We start from the raw sequence: 18,656 nt of genomic DNA, 5'->3' as shown, positions 1-18,656 counted from the left end.
TTGTAAATGAAACGGCTCATAATTCTTGCATATTTTTAAAACTTTTCATCAATAAATGAGCTTTAAAATACCACAAACACTTGTACCATTGCTAGTAAGATTTAACAGATATAACCCATAATACTAGGCACTGAGCTGGATATTAGATTCCCATATAATCATTATGACTCACATTCCAAAGCATGTCTTTTATATAACTGAATATGTTCACCAAATATACTAGTACTGTTTCTTCAAAGATCTACATCATTTGTTCAGACATTTCTAGTTTTATGAGGCTATAGTAGTTATCCAAAAATAGTGCCAATATTCACACTTTTATAGTTAAGAATAATTTTTACACAAAGCAGATGATTATGAAAAGAGCCATATTTTAATACAAAATCACCAGATATGAAAATACAAAGAACTATAAGGATCTTAAAAAGAGAACACAATGACAGAAAACATGATATACTATACCTGTAAGGAAACTACAACCAGATTAATTGGAAATAAACACACACCTCCCACCACCTACACACACATATGTACAAGTTATGTAAGTAAAGAGTTATCAAACACATTGGGAGGGATGGATGAACACCTTCACATGTGTATTCTGTGTATATGTTTTCCTTAAAAACATACAAAATAGTTTTTCTACATTGTACACAGTTCAAAGACATTCTCAATCTGTTTCATGCTTATCTTTATACATAGGAAAGGTCAAAAAGAAAAAGCTTACATTTTCTTGTGAGCTGTCAGTTGGAAATGTTTTGCATTTTTTGGTGTAAATTCCACAGTTATATAACACTTGCTACTTAATTGTAACATACTGAAAAGTTTTATACAGTACTATTTACAGTATAGTAGAGGAATATTAACAATGAAGGTAATCAGTGCTTTCCAACTTTTCCAATATCTATACAGGGGAGATGTAATGAGTACAACATACAACACATTTAGATTACTAAGATATTGTTTTCTCCCCACTGTTAAAGTGCTCTCTGACTAAAGCAAAGTCCCTGTGGGCAGAGAACTGTTTATGCAACGCTGCCACCATCCAGGGGTGCTGACCCAGGGTCTCTCACTGGACCCGACAGTTCTCACTGCTCTTGGACTCAGGTCCAGCTTCTGGGCTGCAGATAAGTTGGTCTCGCTTGACTTTGGGGTCCTCTCTGGAGCTGTCTGGTGAATTTCTCTTGAGAAGATTGTTGACAGAGACAGATTTCATGGTGGGTTCTCGGAAGGTGGTGCATGAACCTACTGGGCTCTGTTGAGCAGCCTTGACCTGTGGCACAAACATCTTCATTAAATATTTAAATCACATGGACATTTCTACAATATGAAAAATAAAGCAGTATATCATGGAGTTTTAAGTTATACATAATTTAGTATTTCTTCTTCCTTGCAAACAGGCCCCACTTAACAGAGAAGTTAGAAGGATGCTGGACACAACCTCTACCAAGTCATCAAAATTTCTGTGCTACCCTCTAAGGGCCAGAGACTTGTTCCCCAGGCAAAGTTGACCTTTTCAGTCAACAAGGTAAGCTTTTTGAGGCCAACGCTTCTGTCTTACTTACTTATATATTCCTAATGTCCACAGTATGCCTTACTACATTATAAGCACTCAATAGATTCCTAAGTGAAAACCCAAATTTTCTTGCATTTGTCCTAACTGAGCCAATGCTGTCATTTAAAATGAGCATAATCCAAATGAGTGATATTAACTTCATAGGGTGAAAGCTTCATTTACAACATTTAAGAATTTTAGGACCTGTTCCCCAAATAAAGGTATTTTAATCAATCTTTATGATATTGAAGTTTGTTTCCATATTCGATATAAATTATGGCAGAAGGGCAAGAGCTATCTAAAGTCCAGAAAGAGTGAACATCCTCTCCATTATCCTGCTTTTAAGAGAAAGAGATAAGAAAATGTAAGACTTTATGAAACTGATGAGAGGCTAATGAGTCAAGTTTTTTTTTGTTTTTTTTTGTTTTTTTTTTGAGATTTATATAGCAGTGGAAAGAGATACTGGATCAGAAAAAATAAAAAGCAAGACAAATTAAAGAGGAAATCTTCATTTACTAAAGATATGAAAAGGAGTAGAATATTCAAGAAAGATCTTTAAAAGAAATGGAGGGGAGCTCTTAACAAAAGCCAATCTGCATTCAGGACAAATGCTGAAAAGGAACCATGTGATAGAATCTGCCTGAGCAACCAACTTCCAGGAACTGCCTTCTGAATCAAGAAGAATAGAGAATGGAAATTATTTTCCCATTTATATTCTTTCCATAGGAAGTAAGTGGTTTTAAAAGGCAGTTAAATGCTCTTTACTACAGAAAACAGTAAATCTGGCTAACAGATCAAACCCTGGAAAACTTGATTCTACTCCAGATCACATGCAAGACAGTGAAAAGGAACAGCCTTGAAGAATCAGGACTTAATGGAAAATTACCATCCATGGAAAGTTGAAGGGAAAAATAAAAATAGAGTTTTACTGGAACTATCTTTTTTTTTAATTCAGTTAAACAGTGAAACCAAAAGGCAAATGCTTCCCTGGAACCCTCAAGATGCAGAAGAGTCAAATATCTAGGTTACTATAAGAAAGAGACAAAGACAGAGAGGGACAGAGATTGAGATCACAGGGAATACAGAATGTGAGCTAGTATGTTTTCTTAATTGCAATTAAGACTCCATTTCCATTATCTTGAGTTGTCAAAACTGTATTCTATGAGCAGCTTAAACTGTCAATTCAATCCTCATATTAGTAAGGTTCAAAATGATCTATAACTAGGTATGCTAAAATTCAAAAAGTATTTACATTTTTATTTACTTGAGAGGCAGAGACAGACAAAGATCAAGCTCCCATCTGCTGGTTCACTCTTTAAATGCCTAAAACAGCCAGATCTCAGCAGGGCTAAAGACAGAGGCTGGGAATTTAAACCAGGTCTCCCACATGGGTGGCAGGAACCCACTCACTTGAGTCATCACCACTGTCCCTCAGGGTCTATATTAGTAGGAAGTCTGAGTCAGGAGCCAGAGCCAGGTACTCTGATATGGGCTGTGGGTGTCCCAATCAGCATTTTAACCACTAGCTTTACCCTCACCAAGCATTTATTTATTGTTTTAAGATCTTTTTTTCTTTTTTTTTTAAGGAATACTTACAGAGACAGAGATTCTATCCTCTGGCATACTCTCAAAAAAAAAAAAAAAAAAAGGCTGCAATGGCCAGGGCTGGACCAGGCCAAAGCCAGGAGCCTGAAATTCCATCTGGGTCTCCTAGGTTATATGGCAGAGGCCCAAGTACTCATGTCATCATCAAATGCTTTCCAGGCTCCTTAACAAGGAGCTAGATTAGAAGTGGAGCATCCAAGGTTGAAATCAGTGCCCATATGGGAAGTCAGTATCCCAAGCATCAGCTTAAACTACATTACCACAATGCTGGCTCTAGGATTTCATTTATTGAGACACTGCAACCATAACTAATTGTTTCACAAATGATGTCTTCAGTCACAAAAGGGAAAGGGTGAAGATAGGATAGCTGAGTAGTGACAAACCTCACTAGAAGAAAATGAATGTCCCCCTCTAACCTGCTGATTGCCACCATGATGGCATCACCACCATTCATCTTGGGCTTTACAGTTTAGTGGCACTGACCCCCAAATCCACACTCAGGAGATCAAGTCTCCAACAATGAGTTTCTGGATTTATTCACCCTAGTGACATAGTAAACAGAGGATGAATCTCACCTAATCTACATTTTACCCATTTTTCCCTCTTTGAATTTGTCAGATGTCACTCAAGATCTCACTGGTAGACCTAGATTATTGCCTCTCTCAAAAGTAAGCTAGTCACCTGAAGGAAAATCTCCTAATCCTTAGAATCCAAGCAATTGCCTTAGGAAATCAGATCTTGTTCTGCGTTTTTAAACTAAATGATGAAATACACCTAACAGGGGGCCGGCGCCATGGCTCACTTGGTTAATCCTCCGCCTGCGGCACCGGCATCCCATATGGGCACTGGGTTCTAGTCCCAGTTGCTGCTCTTCTAGTCCAGCTCTCTGCTGCGGCCTGGGAAGGGAGTGGAGGATGGCCCAAGTGCTTGGCCCCTGCACCTGCATGGGAGACCAGGAAGAAGCACCTGGCTCCTGGCTTCAGATCAGTGCAGCGCCACGCATGGCGGCCATTTGGGGAGTGAACCAACGGAAGAAGACCTTTCTCTCTGTCTCTCTCACTGTCTACAACTCTACCTGTCAAATAAATTATTAAAAAAAAAAAGAAAGAAAGAAAGAAAGAAAGAAAGAAAGAAAGAAAGAAAGAAAGAAAGAAAGAAAGAAAGAAAGAAATATACCTAACAGATGAGGTAAGCCTTTTTTTAAAACATCTCAGAAAACACTGAATTAAAAATGAAGACTAGGTTTTGAAGAGTTTCAATCTACTCATGAAGTCTCCTATAATCTCTCAAGAGGGCCCCCCAATCACCCATTTGCAAGCGCACAAAACTGCTTAGCAATTCATAACTTATGGAGCTAATGCACTGAACATAGATCTTCAGGAAACCATGGTTACTACTCTGCACTTAGCAGGTCCAGCAGCAGTGTGGAGAGCAGGCCCCCTAGTGTGCAAAGCTCTTTTTCCTACTAATAAGGCTGAACAAAAACATGCAACTGCTTTACCATTAATTCTTCATTAAATAAGGGGAAAAAAACCCAGATGGTGATCTATTACTGCAGTCACTTCAGGGCAACATTCACAACTCCATTCATTCAGCACAGATTTGTTGACTGTCAAACACTGCCTTAGACATGAGGATACAGGTAAACTATAGAAACAGCTGGTAACCTCACTGAAGAACTCACACTACAGGTCAGGCGAAAGACATTTAGGCAGGTAATTACAATAAAGGAGGCAGCTTTAAAATAATAGGACAGAGCTCTAGCAACACTTATGGCTTTCTAACAAACTCAGACAAAATCGTTATTTGATCTCCATTAGTGTAAGACAACCAGGAATGGATATTATTTTTCAGTGTGGAGTAAGGAGTGGTTCCTAGTACACCGTAAGGAAATGGCAAAGCCCATTATACCAGGAACCTATACTCAACTCCTCCTATATAGCAGTTCAGTATCTTGTGGTTAAGGAGCTTGGTCAGGCTTAGTAGCTTCACTTTTTTATGGGTACTTGTTGTATAAAGAAGCTGTTCTTACGGTCATTGCACAGTTAGAACCTACTCCAGTACTCTTGAGTGTTTTGTTGTTAGTAGGATCCCAAAAGTTAAATGCAAGTGGTTGGGAACAGGGTGGGAAACAAGAAGTGGAAAGGGAGGGCTTGTAGTGAAAGAAAGGAAAATCTGCATAAAAATAGAGTATTTCTAATACAAGTAACATTTTAATGACATTCTTCTTCACTAAGTTAATAAAACATTTATTATAAAGTAAATTATGACTAAACATTACTAGGTATATTCTTTAGTGTCTTAGTTCTCATATACTAACAAAACAAATCTGCAAATATGTTGCTGTTTTGATGCAACTCATCACCAGTGTTTCTTTATTTTGGTATCCAAATCCTAATGAACAAACTTGCTTACTTAAGGATTAGTGTATATACAGGGCCTTACTACATTTTCAAAGCTTTGCTTGCTTATTCCAGGTTATCAGAATCTATGCTTAATCAAACTCAAACAAGTGAGAATCAAAATTAAAAATTTTTTAAATACAAACTTTTAAACTTCTTGAAGTGTTAAAGTTAGATTCCAATAACTTCCAACAATATTCCAGAAACACTGGTATCATGACAAGAGCATGACTGTGGAGTTGAGAGGGAAGAGACTGTAACAGTGGGAGGTTAAACCTTTGAGTGTCATTTTCTTCATTATTTTACAATAGCACTGTGAGAGTTAAATAAAACGCATGTACTTTCCACACATAACTGATAATTGTTGATATGAATTATAATATTAGAAATACAGAAGTTCTACTTAATACCACTGGTGGAACTCTAATCAATACACAATCATTCTTAGGTGTTTAAAATTAACAGAAAAGTGATCTCTGTTAAATATAGGAATGGGAATAAGAGAGGGAGGAGATATATAAGTCAGTACATGTTCACTCGGACTTACCTCCAATGGTAGAGCTAGAAATGTGCCAGGGGATTTCAACTCAGTCTTATCAAGGAGGCATGTACCAATGTCAGCGCACTTGGTAAAGTGATAAGTATAAGTACATAACCGATCAAAGAGATAGGGTAAGTATCATAGAGATTTCACAAATAAGACCAGTGTAGGCAAATAATGAAGGATAGAATTAAAAGGGAGAGAATGATCCTGCAGGGGAGGCAGGACACACAGCAGACTCATAGAATGGCAAATGCCCCAAACAGCACTCCAGCCTCAGAATCAACCCTTGGGACATTCGGATCTGGCTAAAAGGCCCATGAGAGTCTCACAGGCATGGAAAGCCATGACATGGTGGCAAAAACAACCTAAATGAAAGATCCTGGTGAACAAGACCCCAGCGGAAGGAACAGGCCATCAAGGAGGGAGGCGCCTTTCTCTGAAGGGAGGAAGGAACCTCCACTGTGATATGGCCTTGACTAAACAAGTTCAGAGTTGGTGAACTCAAGGGCTTCCATAGCCTAGACAGCTCATGGCAAGAGCCTCGGATGATTACTGACGTCATAAATAAGAGTGCCAATTGTTAAATCAACAACGGGAGTCACTGGGTACATGCTCCCCATGTAGGATCTCTGTCCTTAATGTGTTTTACTATGAAACTTAAAGACAGCACTACTAGTCGAACAATACCCTATACCTTGTGCAGTTGTGTGAGTGCAAGCCTGTTGAAATCCTTGCTTAGTGTATACTAAGTTGATCTTCTGTACATGAAGGTAATTGAAAATGAAACTCGATGAAGGGCGGGATGGGAGAGGGAGTGGGAGAAAGGAGGGCCGCAGGAGGGAGGGAGGTTGGGGGTAGGGGAGAAGCCACAACAATACAAAAGCTGCACTTTGCAAATTCACACTTATTAAATAAAAAAAAAAAAAAGAAAGAAGAGTTAAACAAACATTCTCTAGGCTATAAATAGCATTTTCTAGGCTATAAGATACATAAAGGTCATGAAGATCCTACTCTGTGGGACAGCCTAGTGGTTAAGATGCTCACATCTCACATCAGAGTACAGGGGTTTGATCCCCAGCTTCCTTATATAAATCCTATGAGATAGCAGTGATGGTTCTAGTAACTGAGTCTCTGTCACCCAAATGGGAGACCTGAATTGAATTCTGGGTTTCCATGGTCAGCCTGGCCCAGCCCTCATTGTTGCAGGCATTTGGAGAGTGAACCAGCACAGTAGAGCTCTTTCCATCTGTCTCTCTCTTCCTCTCTCTTTCTCTACTTCTCAAAAATTTTTTTAAAAATCTTAAGAATAAAGCATTATTCTCAACAATCACAATAGAGAAGAAGTAAACAGAGCTTTCTTTAGACATCGCTGAAATACGTGATTTTCGTAGAAAGTAAAAAGATTTTCATCAACTATAAGAAACGGTAGCTGGTGGGAAGATAAGAAGTTTGAAACAATGGCCTGGATTTCAAATAGTACATGAATATGCACAGAAGTTTACCTTTTGTGATCTACTGCCACCAGCTGTTGGTTTGGAGGACTCTGCAAGATTTTCTTTGCCCTGATTTACAGGGGAGAGTGCTGACTTCTGCGCAGCAAGGCGGGGGCTTGTCCTCGTTGCCATGGTTGTTCTCCGCAGGACATAAGGGCTGGTCTTTCCTGTTGGGATGTCTGCAAACCCTAAGGAAAGAAAAGCTGACTGTCAATACTGCCACATCCAGTTCTATCTCCAATGGAAATGACATTCATTAGTGAAGTTTTTTTTAAAAAAAGATTTATTTACTTGAAAGTCAGAGTTACACAGAGAGGACAGGCAGAGAGAGAAGTCTTCCATCCATTGGTTCACTCCCCAATTGGTAACAATGGCCAGAGCTGCGCTGATCCAAAGCCAGGAGCTTCTTCCGGGTCTCCCACATGGGTGCAGAGGCCCAAGCACTTGGGTCATCTTCTACTGCTTTCCCAGGCCATGGCAGAGAGCTGGATAAGAAGTGGAGCAGCCAGGTCTTGAACCGGTACCCGTAAGGGATGCCAGCACCCATATGGGATGCCGGCATTTCAGGCCAGGGTGTTAACCCACTGTGCCACAGCACCGGCCTCTCATTAGTAAAGTTTTAACAAAAATAAAGATAATTCCAAAAAAGCACCATAGAAAACAGATTAAACTTCACAGTTGTCCCGGATGTCACCAAATTGAATAAATGACAGATTTTCTCTTATTAAAAACTTTAAGAAAACCACAATGGGTAAATACAGGGGATAAGGAATAACATTTACACAGAAATATTTTTTCATACTTCTGCCGCTTTATTGTGGATGCTTTTTATCTTGCACTTTTCTATGATCTGAAGAACACTGGCAGGCCTTATTGTAAAATTTGGATTGAAGAAGAAAAGAGGGTAAAAATTAAAAAGAGGCTGATATTGTAGTGTAGTAGGTAAAACTGCAACCTGTGATGCCAGTTCAAGTGCCAGCTTGCTCCACTTCCAATCCAGCTCCCTGCTAACGGTCTGGGAAAAGCAATCGAAGATGCTTTGGGCCTCTGCCACTGATATAGGAGACCTGGTTGAAGCTCCTGGCTCTGGCCTGGCCCAGCCCTGGCCTCTGCAGCCATTTGGGAAGTGAACTGGTGGATGGAATACCTCTCTGTCTCTTCCTCCCTCTCTGTAGCTCTGGCTTTAGATAAATACATAAATCTTTAAAAAAAAATGCAGAAAAGCATGAATAATATAATTTTTTAAAAAAAAAAAGGCCAGGGAATTATTTAAAGGGAGGAAATGTAAAGTGGTGACAGCAACTTCTGGTGACTGCTCTCACATAAGCCCAGGCTGGGGGAGAAGCTGACATTCTGTACAGTGATTTCTCATTTGCTGACATTATCCTCCTCCCCATCAGGCACCGACATGACTTTTGATGGCCAAGAAAGCCAACACCAAGAATATTAAAAGACAGTATATCACACACACTTCAGAATAGCACTCACAGTTAACTAAAGCAATGTTTATCTGTTAAGTACAAATAAAAATCTCCAATGAGAAAGACACAGTTAACTATTTTGGGGCTAGAGTTACTTACAACAATGCTACTCAATCTATGGCAAAGAACCAGTTTTGATTTGTGGTAGGGGAGAATGAGCTCTAATCTATGGAATGATTTTTGTATAGTAAGAATGAATCAATAGAGAAAAAAGGATTATACGTTTAGATATTGCAATGCTAAATTTCTAAAATCATACTCAAAACTTCTGTACTTTTTTTTCATCTTTTACCAGTAAAAATCAGTTCCTAGATTGGCACCAGACCCAGCACCACACCTGGAGCAGCACTGAGTTTTAAAAAAAAAAAAAAAAAAAAGCCAGGATCAGTAGCTTCAGCCCCACTACTATTGGGGTTAGACATGACTCAAGGTGGAAATGTGTGAAGGATGTCTTTGATATGAAACTCTTCAGCATGGAAACATCAAATCCTAAAATAGGTTTTTGGCAGTCATTTTTCAAACATACCAGCTCTTTCTGTAGTGTAACATAAACAATTCAATCAGTCATTCTCTCATGACAGAAAGGAAAAATATACCTTAGCAATTTAAACCATAGTTTCCAAAGGTCAATTAGGATTGTTATACAATAACCTAAAAAGTCAATGCTTCTTTCTTTTTGTATGCAAGTTTGTATATGGCATTTCAAAAGAGTACATATAATTTTGTTTTTAAGTTAGGCATACCTTTCTTGACAACTTCTGGAAGTCCTTCAGGCTCAAATTCAGTATGTTCTATGTCCTCTCCTGGGTGAATACTACTTTTGCCCACTTTCCTACTTTTTTTAGAAAACATCTCTGGGGTAGAAGGTGTTGATCCTCCTCCAATCTCCAGAATCCCACTAGACCTTTGCCTCTTGCCTGAAGCTTTCCTTTGGCCAGATGATAACTTCTTTTCAGTAACAGAGGGGATCGGAGATGGTTCTGGAACAACTGAACTTAGCAAAGGAGAACTTCGGAGATTGGGCTTAGATTGTTGTAAACTCAAACGAGCAACTTTTGTTTCCAGCATCTCTTTAGCTTTCTCCAACTTCTCATGGCTTATAAGCAGAGAACAGTACTTATCCAAGTATTCGTCTGCTTCCTTGGTTTTTTCTTCAAGAATTTCTTTTAGTTCTTTCATCTCAGTCAACAATTTACTTATATTAGCATCTACAACAGTACCTGTCCAAAATAAAGTGATATATCACATGTAATTTGATGTTTATATGGTTAACATTAGGCATTATGAAGTGGACAATTTTAGACTTTTTTTTTTTTTTGGAGTAGTAGAGAAGTTACATTTATATATGCTTTATAATCCAAACAACTCATTTGGCAGGTGTCTCGTCAAGATATATATTCTAGTAGATTACATGATTCTTACTGGGTTAGCTTAAATAAAAATACACCCAATTGTCAAACTCCTATTTTAGCCAATCCATTAAACTTTTCTGTAGAATTTGTTACATGAAATTGAATGTATTGATCCTTTTCATCTCCTATTTCCCAATACCCATTCTTCCTCCCATGTCATCTTTGTACCGTAAGAGAATAAACAGAAATCAGGTAAAATTATGAAGTCTCTGTTGTATGAGTTTGGGCAACAGGATGAAGCCAGTGACACGGAAAGCCCAAAAAAGCACTTAACCACTGGAGGTAATGAGGAATCTAAATGGACAAGAGTTTGGAAGAACACTATTAAGATGTCACCTTATAGCTGCCATCATTGGCTCTAAGTCCATGAGCCAAACTCTCTGAAATTCTATCTGTCCCAAGTCATCTTCTCAACAAGAAAGACTGTTGAACTATCCCCACCAAGTCACATTCCAGAGTGGCCACTCATAACATGTTTGTCATCATTTATCCACACAGCATGCATATTCTACTCTGAGACATAAGTGGAGAAAATTGACAAGGAGAGTTATTAATTCTTTTTTGAATTTGCCTATACATCCGAAAATACTGCACCCCATGCCTTCTCTCTAGTTGTCCATGGAAATGAGCTAAGGTCAACCCAGAATCAACTGTTTACAAATTACAAATGACAATTCAAATGCCAATCTGATTTTGATGAAGAAACCACTTATATGTACATCACCATCAAAAAAAAATCTCAGAATAGCTCATTAGCAAAAAGTACCACCAGTTATTTGAATGTTTTACAGAAAAAAAGATGTGATGATTATCTTATTTCAAAATGCAGGATGCATCCTGAATTGTATAATGATCGCAAGATTAAGTACAAAATTCAGAAACTGGAAAGTGAATAATCAGCACTCAGTAATAGAGCAGTTAATAGTACCTGTTTTCTGCTTCTCCTGCACAGCTTCAAGTTGAGACAGCTCTTTCTGCAACATTTTCTTTTCCTCTTCCAGCTGCTTACAGGATTTGAGCAACAACTTTATTTTCCCATGGGCCTGTTCATTTTCCTTCTTCAGCTGATTTACACATTTTAGATTATTCACCTAGAAAACCAAAGTAATTCCATTTACAGCCTTGAATTTCTTGGTATAAGCATATGGAAAAAAATGAATGAGCTATAACTGGGAATCATATGCTACAAATTTAAGAATTATTCTGGAGGCCAGCACTGTGGCATAACAGATAAAGCCACTGCCTGCAGCACTGGCATCCCATAAGGGTGCCAGCTGGAGTCCTGGCTGTTCTACTTCTGATCCAGCTCTCTGCTCATGCCCTGGGAAAGCAGCAGCAGATGGCTCAAGTCTGTGGGTCCCTGCTAACTCAGAAGAAGCTCCTGGCTCCAGATTGGGCCAACTCCAGCAAATGTAGCCATTTGGGGAGTGAACCAGCAGATGGAGGATCTCTGTCTCTCCTTCTCTCTCTCTTTCATATAAATAAATCTTATATTGCCTTTTCTTTTTTTAAAGATTTATTTTACTTGAAAGTCACAGTTACACAGAGGCAGAGCGAGAGAGAGAGAGAGAGAGAGAGAGAGAGAGAGAGAGGTCTTCCATCCATGGGTTCACTCCCCAGATGGCTGCAATAGCCAGAGCTGTGCCGATCCGAAGCCAGGAATCAGGAGCTGCTTTTTCTGGGTCTCCCACGGGGGTGCAGGGGCCCAAGGACTTGGGCCATCTTCCACTGCTTTCCCAGGCTATAGCAGAGAGCTATACTGGAAGTGGAACAGCCAGGTCTCAAACCGGCGCCCATATGGGATGCTGGCACTGCAGGCAGTGGCTTTACCCACTACTATGCCACAGCGCCAGCCCCAAATAAATCAATCTTTAAAAAGAATTTTTCTGTTCAAAATATCTTAAGATACACAAAACAAATCTTCTTTACCCAGATTCCTAAGTCTCCCAGATATACAGTGTGCTTTTGTCTTTCTCTTTTTAAGTATCATAACTCATGGTTCCTAAGATAATGTCCCATGATTTCTTCTAGGCTCATGATAGTGCTAGATGGTACATAGGACAGCAATTCTGTTCATGGCATAAGCTCAGGGATATTCCTTTCAAAGATCAATATAAAGTTTAATGCATTGCAGAAGGTCTTAGAAAACTAACAAGGAGAGTGTGCACATGGAATTTTCATAGTGTAATGAATCTGTCACAATGAAGCTTACTTTGCTGCTCTGTACTTCCTCCAACAGAACTTTTAATTCTTCAGTTAGTTTCTTTTTCTCTGCACTAAACTCTTCTTTCAGCTCTGTTGTTTTCTGGACCATCTCATGCATCTCCCTCTGCAGTTCTGTTTCCTTCACAGTCATTTTGTTGACCTGAAATTGTATATTTCATTAGGCTCTGCTTTGGGCTGTCTGTTTTGATCAAATTAACCACTCTAATACAACATATTCATGACATATAATATTTAATATTAAATAGCCTTTAGTAATAACATAGTCTGGCTAATATTCTCTACCAATCCACTCAACTAGTTTCTGAAAACCTAACAGTAAGCTTATCTTTCTTCTCAGCAAAGATCTAATAAAAGACAGCAACAAGAAAAGTAAATGACAGATATTACTAATTCATAAAATCTTACATAAAGGTATTAATTTGAATTAAACCTAAACATGAGAGAATATTGTACGAGGTAGAATCTTAGGCTTTTATCAGTGCTTGGATCTCTACTAATCCCACATTGCCATACTAATCTACATGAAACATGCCTAGGATTAGTTAGAAACAGTTAAAAGTCCTATCATGTGGCGTAGTAGATTAATCCTCTGCCTGTGGCACCAGCATCCCATATGGGCACCAGTTCTAGTTCTGGATGCTCCTCTTCTAATCCAGCTCTCTGCTATGGCCTGGGAAAGTAGTAGAAGATGGCCCAGGTGCTTGGGCCCCTGCACCCATGTGGGAGACCAGGAAGAAGCACCTGATTCCTGGCTTTGGATCGGCCCAGCTCCGACCATTGCGGCCACTGGGGGAGTGGACCAACGGAAGGAAGACCTTTCTCTCTGTCTCTCCCTCTGTCTGTAACTCTACCTCTCAAATAAATAAGTAAAATCTTTAAAAAAGAATAAAACTAAAAAGTCCTATCATTTGCATTTCTCCCTTGAAGTTGAAAAAAACCTAGCAGCTTGTCTCATCATCTCTACACTCATTACCATCACTTGCAGGTGTGTAAAACCTGAAATTCTTGGGAAATATAGTTAGATGAATTTCATTTTCTGGCTTTTGTTTATTATTTGTTAAGGGGAAAATTAATATAAAATATTTTGAAAGAATTTCAAATAAATATTAAATTAATTAAATAATTTCAAAGAATCACTTTCCTAGATCAGTAAGTAAGTATATTGGGCCAAAACTTAATCTTGAATAATCGAACCGCTTGATGACATTAGCTAACAATATAAGACTACAAAATTAAGAGAAGGTGTATAAAATAGGGAATACAAAGCATAAAATTTTCAGGACACTCCCAGGAGTCTATGAGTACTGTCAGTTAAAATTACATAAATTTGAAAGTTTTCTCCCAAAGGTGAAAAGAATTGGGTGGTACACAGGGATCTCTTCTGACTCGAATGTCTGTTATACTCTTGACAGCAGTGGATCTTGACTGGGAAGGGGCAAGTTACTATTTTGACATACTGTAAGGAAGGGAAATGTAATGAGAACCAGGAACTATATATAACCCAAAGCATATTCTACTTCAGGACTAAAATCTGCTCCCTGGAGCAAGCATTTGGCCCAGTGGTTAAGATATCACTTGGGATGCCTGCATCCCATATAAGAGTGCCTGATTTGAATCTCAACTCCACTCCCCAATTCCAGCTTAGCTTCCGGAAATGCATACCCTGGGAAGCAACACATCATGGACCTTGTACTTGGGTCCCTGCCACTGACATGGGAGACCTGGACTGGGTTTTGGGCTCCTGGCTATGACCTGGTGCAGTACCAGCTACTACAGGTATTTTGGGAGATGAGCAATCTTTTTGTGTCTCAGCTCTTCAAAGAAAATGAAAATAAACATTAAAAAATAACTGGTGCAATCCATGAAAATGTCCCATATGAACCTGATAGAGCAGTCACTACTACCAGAACTGACTCAGTGTTCCCTCAGTTCAAGACACAGAAACAGAAAGCCTCCTTAACATTTGGTCTGGCATGGCAAATACCGCCTACAAGGAAATACAATTCACAAAGTGGTTTCTATAACTACATATTTAAACACAAATATATAAAGCCACTTACTTTTTCAACAAAGGATATTTTTTCCATTTTTGCCAGTTCAAGTTCCTTCTCTACATCCTTGTAGGAACTCTGCTGCACTTCCAAGGAATCCTGCAGAGTGTGATTTTTGGATTGCAGCATTTGGATCTTCTGCTCCAATTCCACTGTCAGATTCTCTAGTTCCATTTTTTGCTTCATCCAAAGTTGCTGCTCTCCTTCCACCTGTGCCAGCTTGGAGACAAGCTGCTCTTGGTCCTGAATTTGATCTTTTAGCCTACTAACTTCTTCCTCCTTCTTCCCTAATTTCTGTTTGCTATCTTCTACTTCTTGCATGAGGCCATCCACAGAAGACTGCAAAATAATGTAATTATTTTTGCTCTCATCAAGGTCTTGTAGCAACTGAGCCTTCTCAAGTTCAAGACAGTCAACTCGACTACTCAGATTCTGTTCTTTGGTCTTGCAGATCTCCTGGTCATTACACAAGGCCACCATCTTCTCATTTAGCTCTTTCAATTGTGCTTGAAGCATCTCCACTGCAATTTCAGATTTTTCTTTAATCTGTATTTTTTCTTGCTCTTTTTCTTGCAATGTATTTTCAAGTGAAGAGTTCAGTACCTCTAATTCTGATACTCGCTCTTGCTCTTTTTGTAATTCTTTTGTCATGCTTTCTTTTTCTGACCTCATATTAAAAAGATCTAATTCCAAATCTCTCAGGTTTGAAGCCATCTCTCCTATTTTTGATTTTAGGGCCTCAGCCTCTGCTTTGGAATTCTCAGCCTCAAGAAGCACATGCTGTTGATTTTTTACTGACAACTCTAATTCTCTCTCAAGGTTTTTAACTTGATTCTTGAGCAAATCTGCATGATGCCCACTTTCTTTCAGTTGTTCCAAGACATGGAGCTGCTTCTTTTCATCAGCTTCTGCGTGCACTTTCAGCTTTGCTATGTAACTTCTCAGCTGATGCACTGCCTCTTCTGGTGGGTCTAGACTTTGTTCTTTGTCCTTCCAGGTCTCTTGGTCATTGCACAAAGCTGCTACTTCCTCATTTAGCTCTTTCAGTTGTGTTTGAAGCATCTCCATTTTAGTTTCAGATTCTTCTTTTATCTGTATTTCCACTTGCTCCTTTTCTGCTAACAGACTTTTAAATGAAGAGAGCAAGTTGTCTAATTCTGACACTTGACCTTGTTTTTCTTGCAGTTGTTTGGTCAGACTGTCTTTATCACATCTTACTATGACAAGATCTGATTCTAAAGCTTTCAGGCTTTCAGTCATCTCTTCTATTTTTGCTTTTAGGGTCTCTACCTCTGCTTTGGAATTCTCAGCATCAAGAATCACCAGCTCCTGATTTTCTTCAGACATCTGCAATTCCCTTTCAAGGTTCTCGACTTTATCCTTGAGCAAATCACTCTCACGCTCACTTTCTTTCAGTTTTTCTGTGACACGAAGGTGCTTATTTTCATCTGCCTCAATGCGGACTCTCAGTTTCTCAATACCTCTTCTCAGTTGATGTACTTCCTCTTGTGTTGAGCTCAGCCTCACTGCGAACTCACTTTTCTCCATTAGCGCAACCTCCAAGGCCACAGAAGCAGACAGCTTTTCCTGTTCCACCTCACTCAGTTTGGCCTGCAGGCTTTCCGATTCCCTGACCAGTGATTCTTTCTCTTTATTCAAGAGTCCGATTTGGTTTTCCAACTCGCACTTTATCAACGACCATGCCTGTGACTCTTTTTCCAAACCCTGCAGCTGCTCTTGGAGATGAGTTTTATCTTTTAACAACTTGTTCACTTCAGAGGACAATGTCTGAACACAGTCAGTTTTCTCCTTTACCTCAGCTTCTACTACCTGAATGTGATGGAGACACTCACTATGACGAGACTCAAGTTCTTGCATTTTCTCCTTCATCTCTTCAGACATCCGATCCAATGCTTTCTTTTCTTTCAACACAGTATCTAATTCTTCATGAAACTGGTTTCTCTCACTAGTGACCACAGAGAGTTCTTCTTCAAGACACTCAATAACTTTCTGCTTATTTTCATTGTTTTTTTCTAAATCTAGCTTCTCTGTTTGAACTATCTCTAAGTCCTTTTTTACAGAAAGAGCCTGGAGCTCAATGCTAGCTTTCTCAGACTTCATCATGTTTAGCTCATTTTCTACATCAAGAAATCTCTCTTTCCAGTTGTTATTTACTCCAGTTACCTTATCTCTAATAACTTCATGTGAGAATTTATCTGTGCCCATTTCTAAATTAGAACTGAGGTCTTCTGAAGTCTCTACTCTCTGGAGTAACTCCTGGTTATCACAAGAAAAGGACTTCAATTTTTTACTTAAATCTGATTTTTCTTTCTGAAGTTCCTCAACTACTTTTTCCAATTGTGTGCATATTTCAATATTAGTTATTAGTTGTACTTCCTGTAAATTGAGTTTTGAATTTAAATCTTTTATTTCATCCAGTAAACTTTCAGCGATTTTGTCCTGGTCCTCTATCCTGTGAAGTAATCTCAAATTCTCATTTGATATCTCCTTAACCTGCAGTTGGAGGGTCTGGATGGTCACCTGATTCTCCAGAAAATCATTCGGTACCACAGCATTCTGAACAGAAAGTGACAATTCAGAAATGCATTCTGAGCTGCCCTGGGCTTTGTCTTCCCCTGGAGTCTCATAATTTACTTCCGAGGGCTGTTCCCCAGACCACTTTACGGTATGCCTGACTGCACCAGCCCCAGGGAATGTCTCAGTCTCTCCACTGGGGTCCTGCTGACCATCTTGATCACAAGTATGATGAGTGTTACACTTAGGTGTTCTTTCTGCAGTTTCTGGATTATTCTTTGCTGATCCTTTTATGTCATAGCTATCCTTTTGGCCCTGAATAGCCTGTAATTATAATACACAGAAAGAATGCATTTCATTTTTCAAGAATGAAGATAGAATAGTCTTAATTATTACTTTAAAGAAACTAACTCCTGGCACTGCTAAACCATCTCTTCAAATGGCATCCTTCTGAGTACATCCTCTCTCTCTGTTTAAATATTCAACACAACAGGTTCCTCCAAAAGGCACTGGGTAAAGTATTCATCATGAAGATAATCCTTTAGATCAATTATTTTATCAATTAAATTGCAATGTGCTTAATTTTCATATTTTTTCCTTACTAGAAAAATTTTCAAGATTATCAAGTAAGAGGCCAAAAATTCCATATAAAACATTCACCTTCCATTTTCAGTAATCATAATAATCACGATAGTCTTTAAAGAAAGTTTCATGAGCAGATTCTCAGGAGACTTAATCAACAATGCAGCATTTATGTACATTCTTAGATAAATTACACATTGGATAAATTTGAGTCTCACTTTCCTCTCATCTATAAAAAGGGATTTGTGTTTGTGTCTGCCACATCATCATGACAATCATATCCTCCTTAACTTACAGAGGATCAAATGAGACCCACACATGGAAAAGTATTATTAATATTATTATTATTACCAGTTAAGTTGATAGACTAGAAAGGACAAAATTATAAGCAACTCATCAGCTATATACTCAAGCAAAAAAAAGTCTCAACAGATAAATCTTTAAAAATGTTCAGTAATATATAAAGTCTCCTATATTTAATTTCATAACTGTAATGCTATTATACTACCTCTGAAAAGGACAAGAGGTTAAAACATCACACACTACTCAAAAGCTCTTAATTTACTATTTGTGTGCTTTAACTCAGAGTGAAAATCCACATTCTATTTCTCAAATAATGTTACTCATTTTCCCAAGTTCACTTTAAAAACATTTTTATTTTCTTAAACACTAAAAATATTTCAATTTAGATTTCATGTAGACTTCAATTCAACAAACATTTATTGAGTGCATACTAGTTGCATAAACAAAGAAATAGCATGTAAATCCCA

At 38.6% G+C, this 18,656-nt stretch overlaps 1 protein-coding gene across 2 annotated transcripts in view; it reads right to left on the bottom strand.

The window, feature by feature from the left end:
- Window positions 1–351: 351 nt before the first annotated feature.
- The window catches only part of CENPF (centromere protein F), a 61,400-nt gene continuing 43,095 nt past the window's right edge, over window positions 352–18,656 (bottom strand). The window contains exons 13-18 of one of the 2 annotated variants that reach the window (XM_051820555.2): window positions 14,779–17,628; window positions 12,705–12,857; window positions 11,421–11,583; window positions 9,824–10,300; window positions 7,609–7,787; window positions 352–1,273 (exon numbers count right to left, since the gene is read on the bottom strand). In XM_051820555.2, coding sequence (XP_051676515.1) covers window positions 1,070–1,273; window positions 7,609–7,787; window positions 9,824–10,300; window positions 11,421–11,583; window positions 12,705–12,857; window positions 14,779–17,628 — 4,026 coding nt within the window. In that variant the 3' untranslated portion in view covers window positions 352–1,069. The remainder of the gene's footprint in view (window positions 1,274–7,608; window positions 7,788–9,823; window positions 10,301–11,420; window positions 11,584–12,704; window positions 12,858–14,778; window positions 17,629–18,656) is intronic. The other variant, XM_051820556.2, reaches the window with a different exon arrangement.

Source organism: Oryctolagus cuniculus, chromosome 13 (genome assembly GCF_964237555.1).
Source record: "Oryctolagus cuniculus chromosome 13, mOryCun1.1, whole genome shotgun sequence".
Taxonomy (NCBI): Eukaryota; Metazoa; Chordata; class Mammalia; order Lagomorpha; family Leporidae; genus Oryctolagus; species Oryctolagus cuniculus.
The sequence above is the reverse complement of the archived record's forward strand: the minus strand, read 5'-3'. Positions and strand labels throughout refer to the sequence as shown.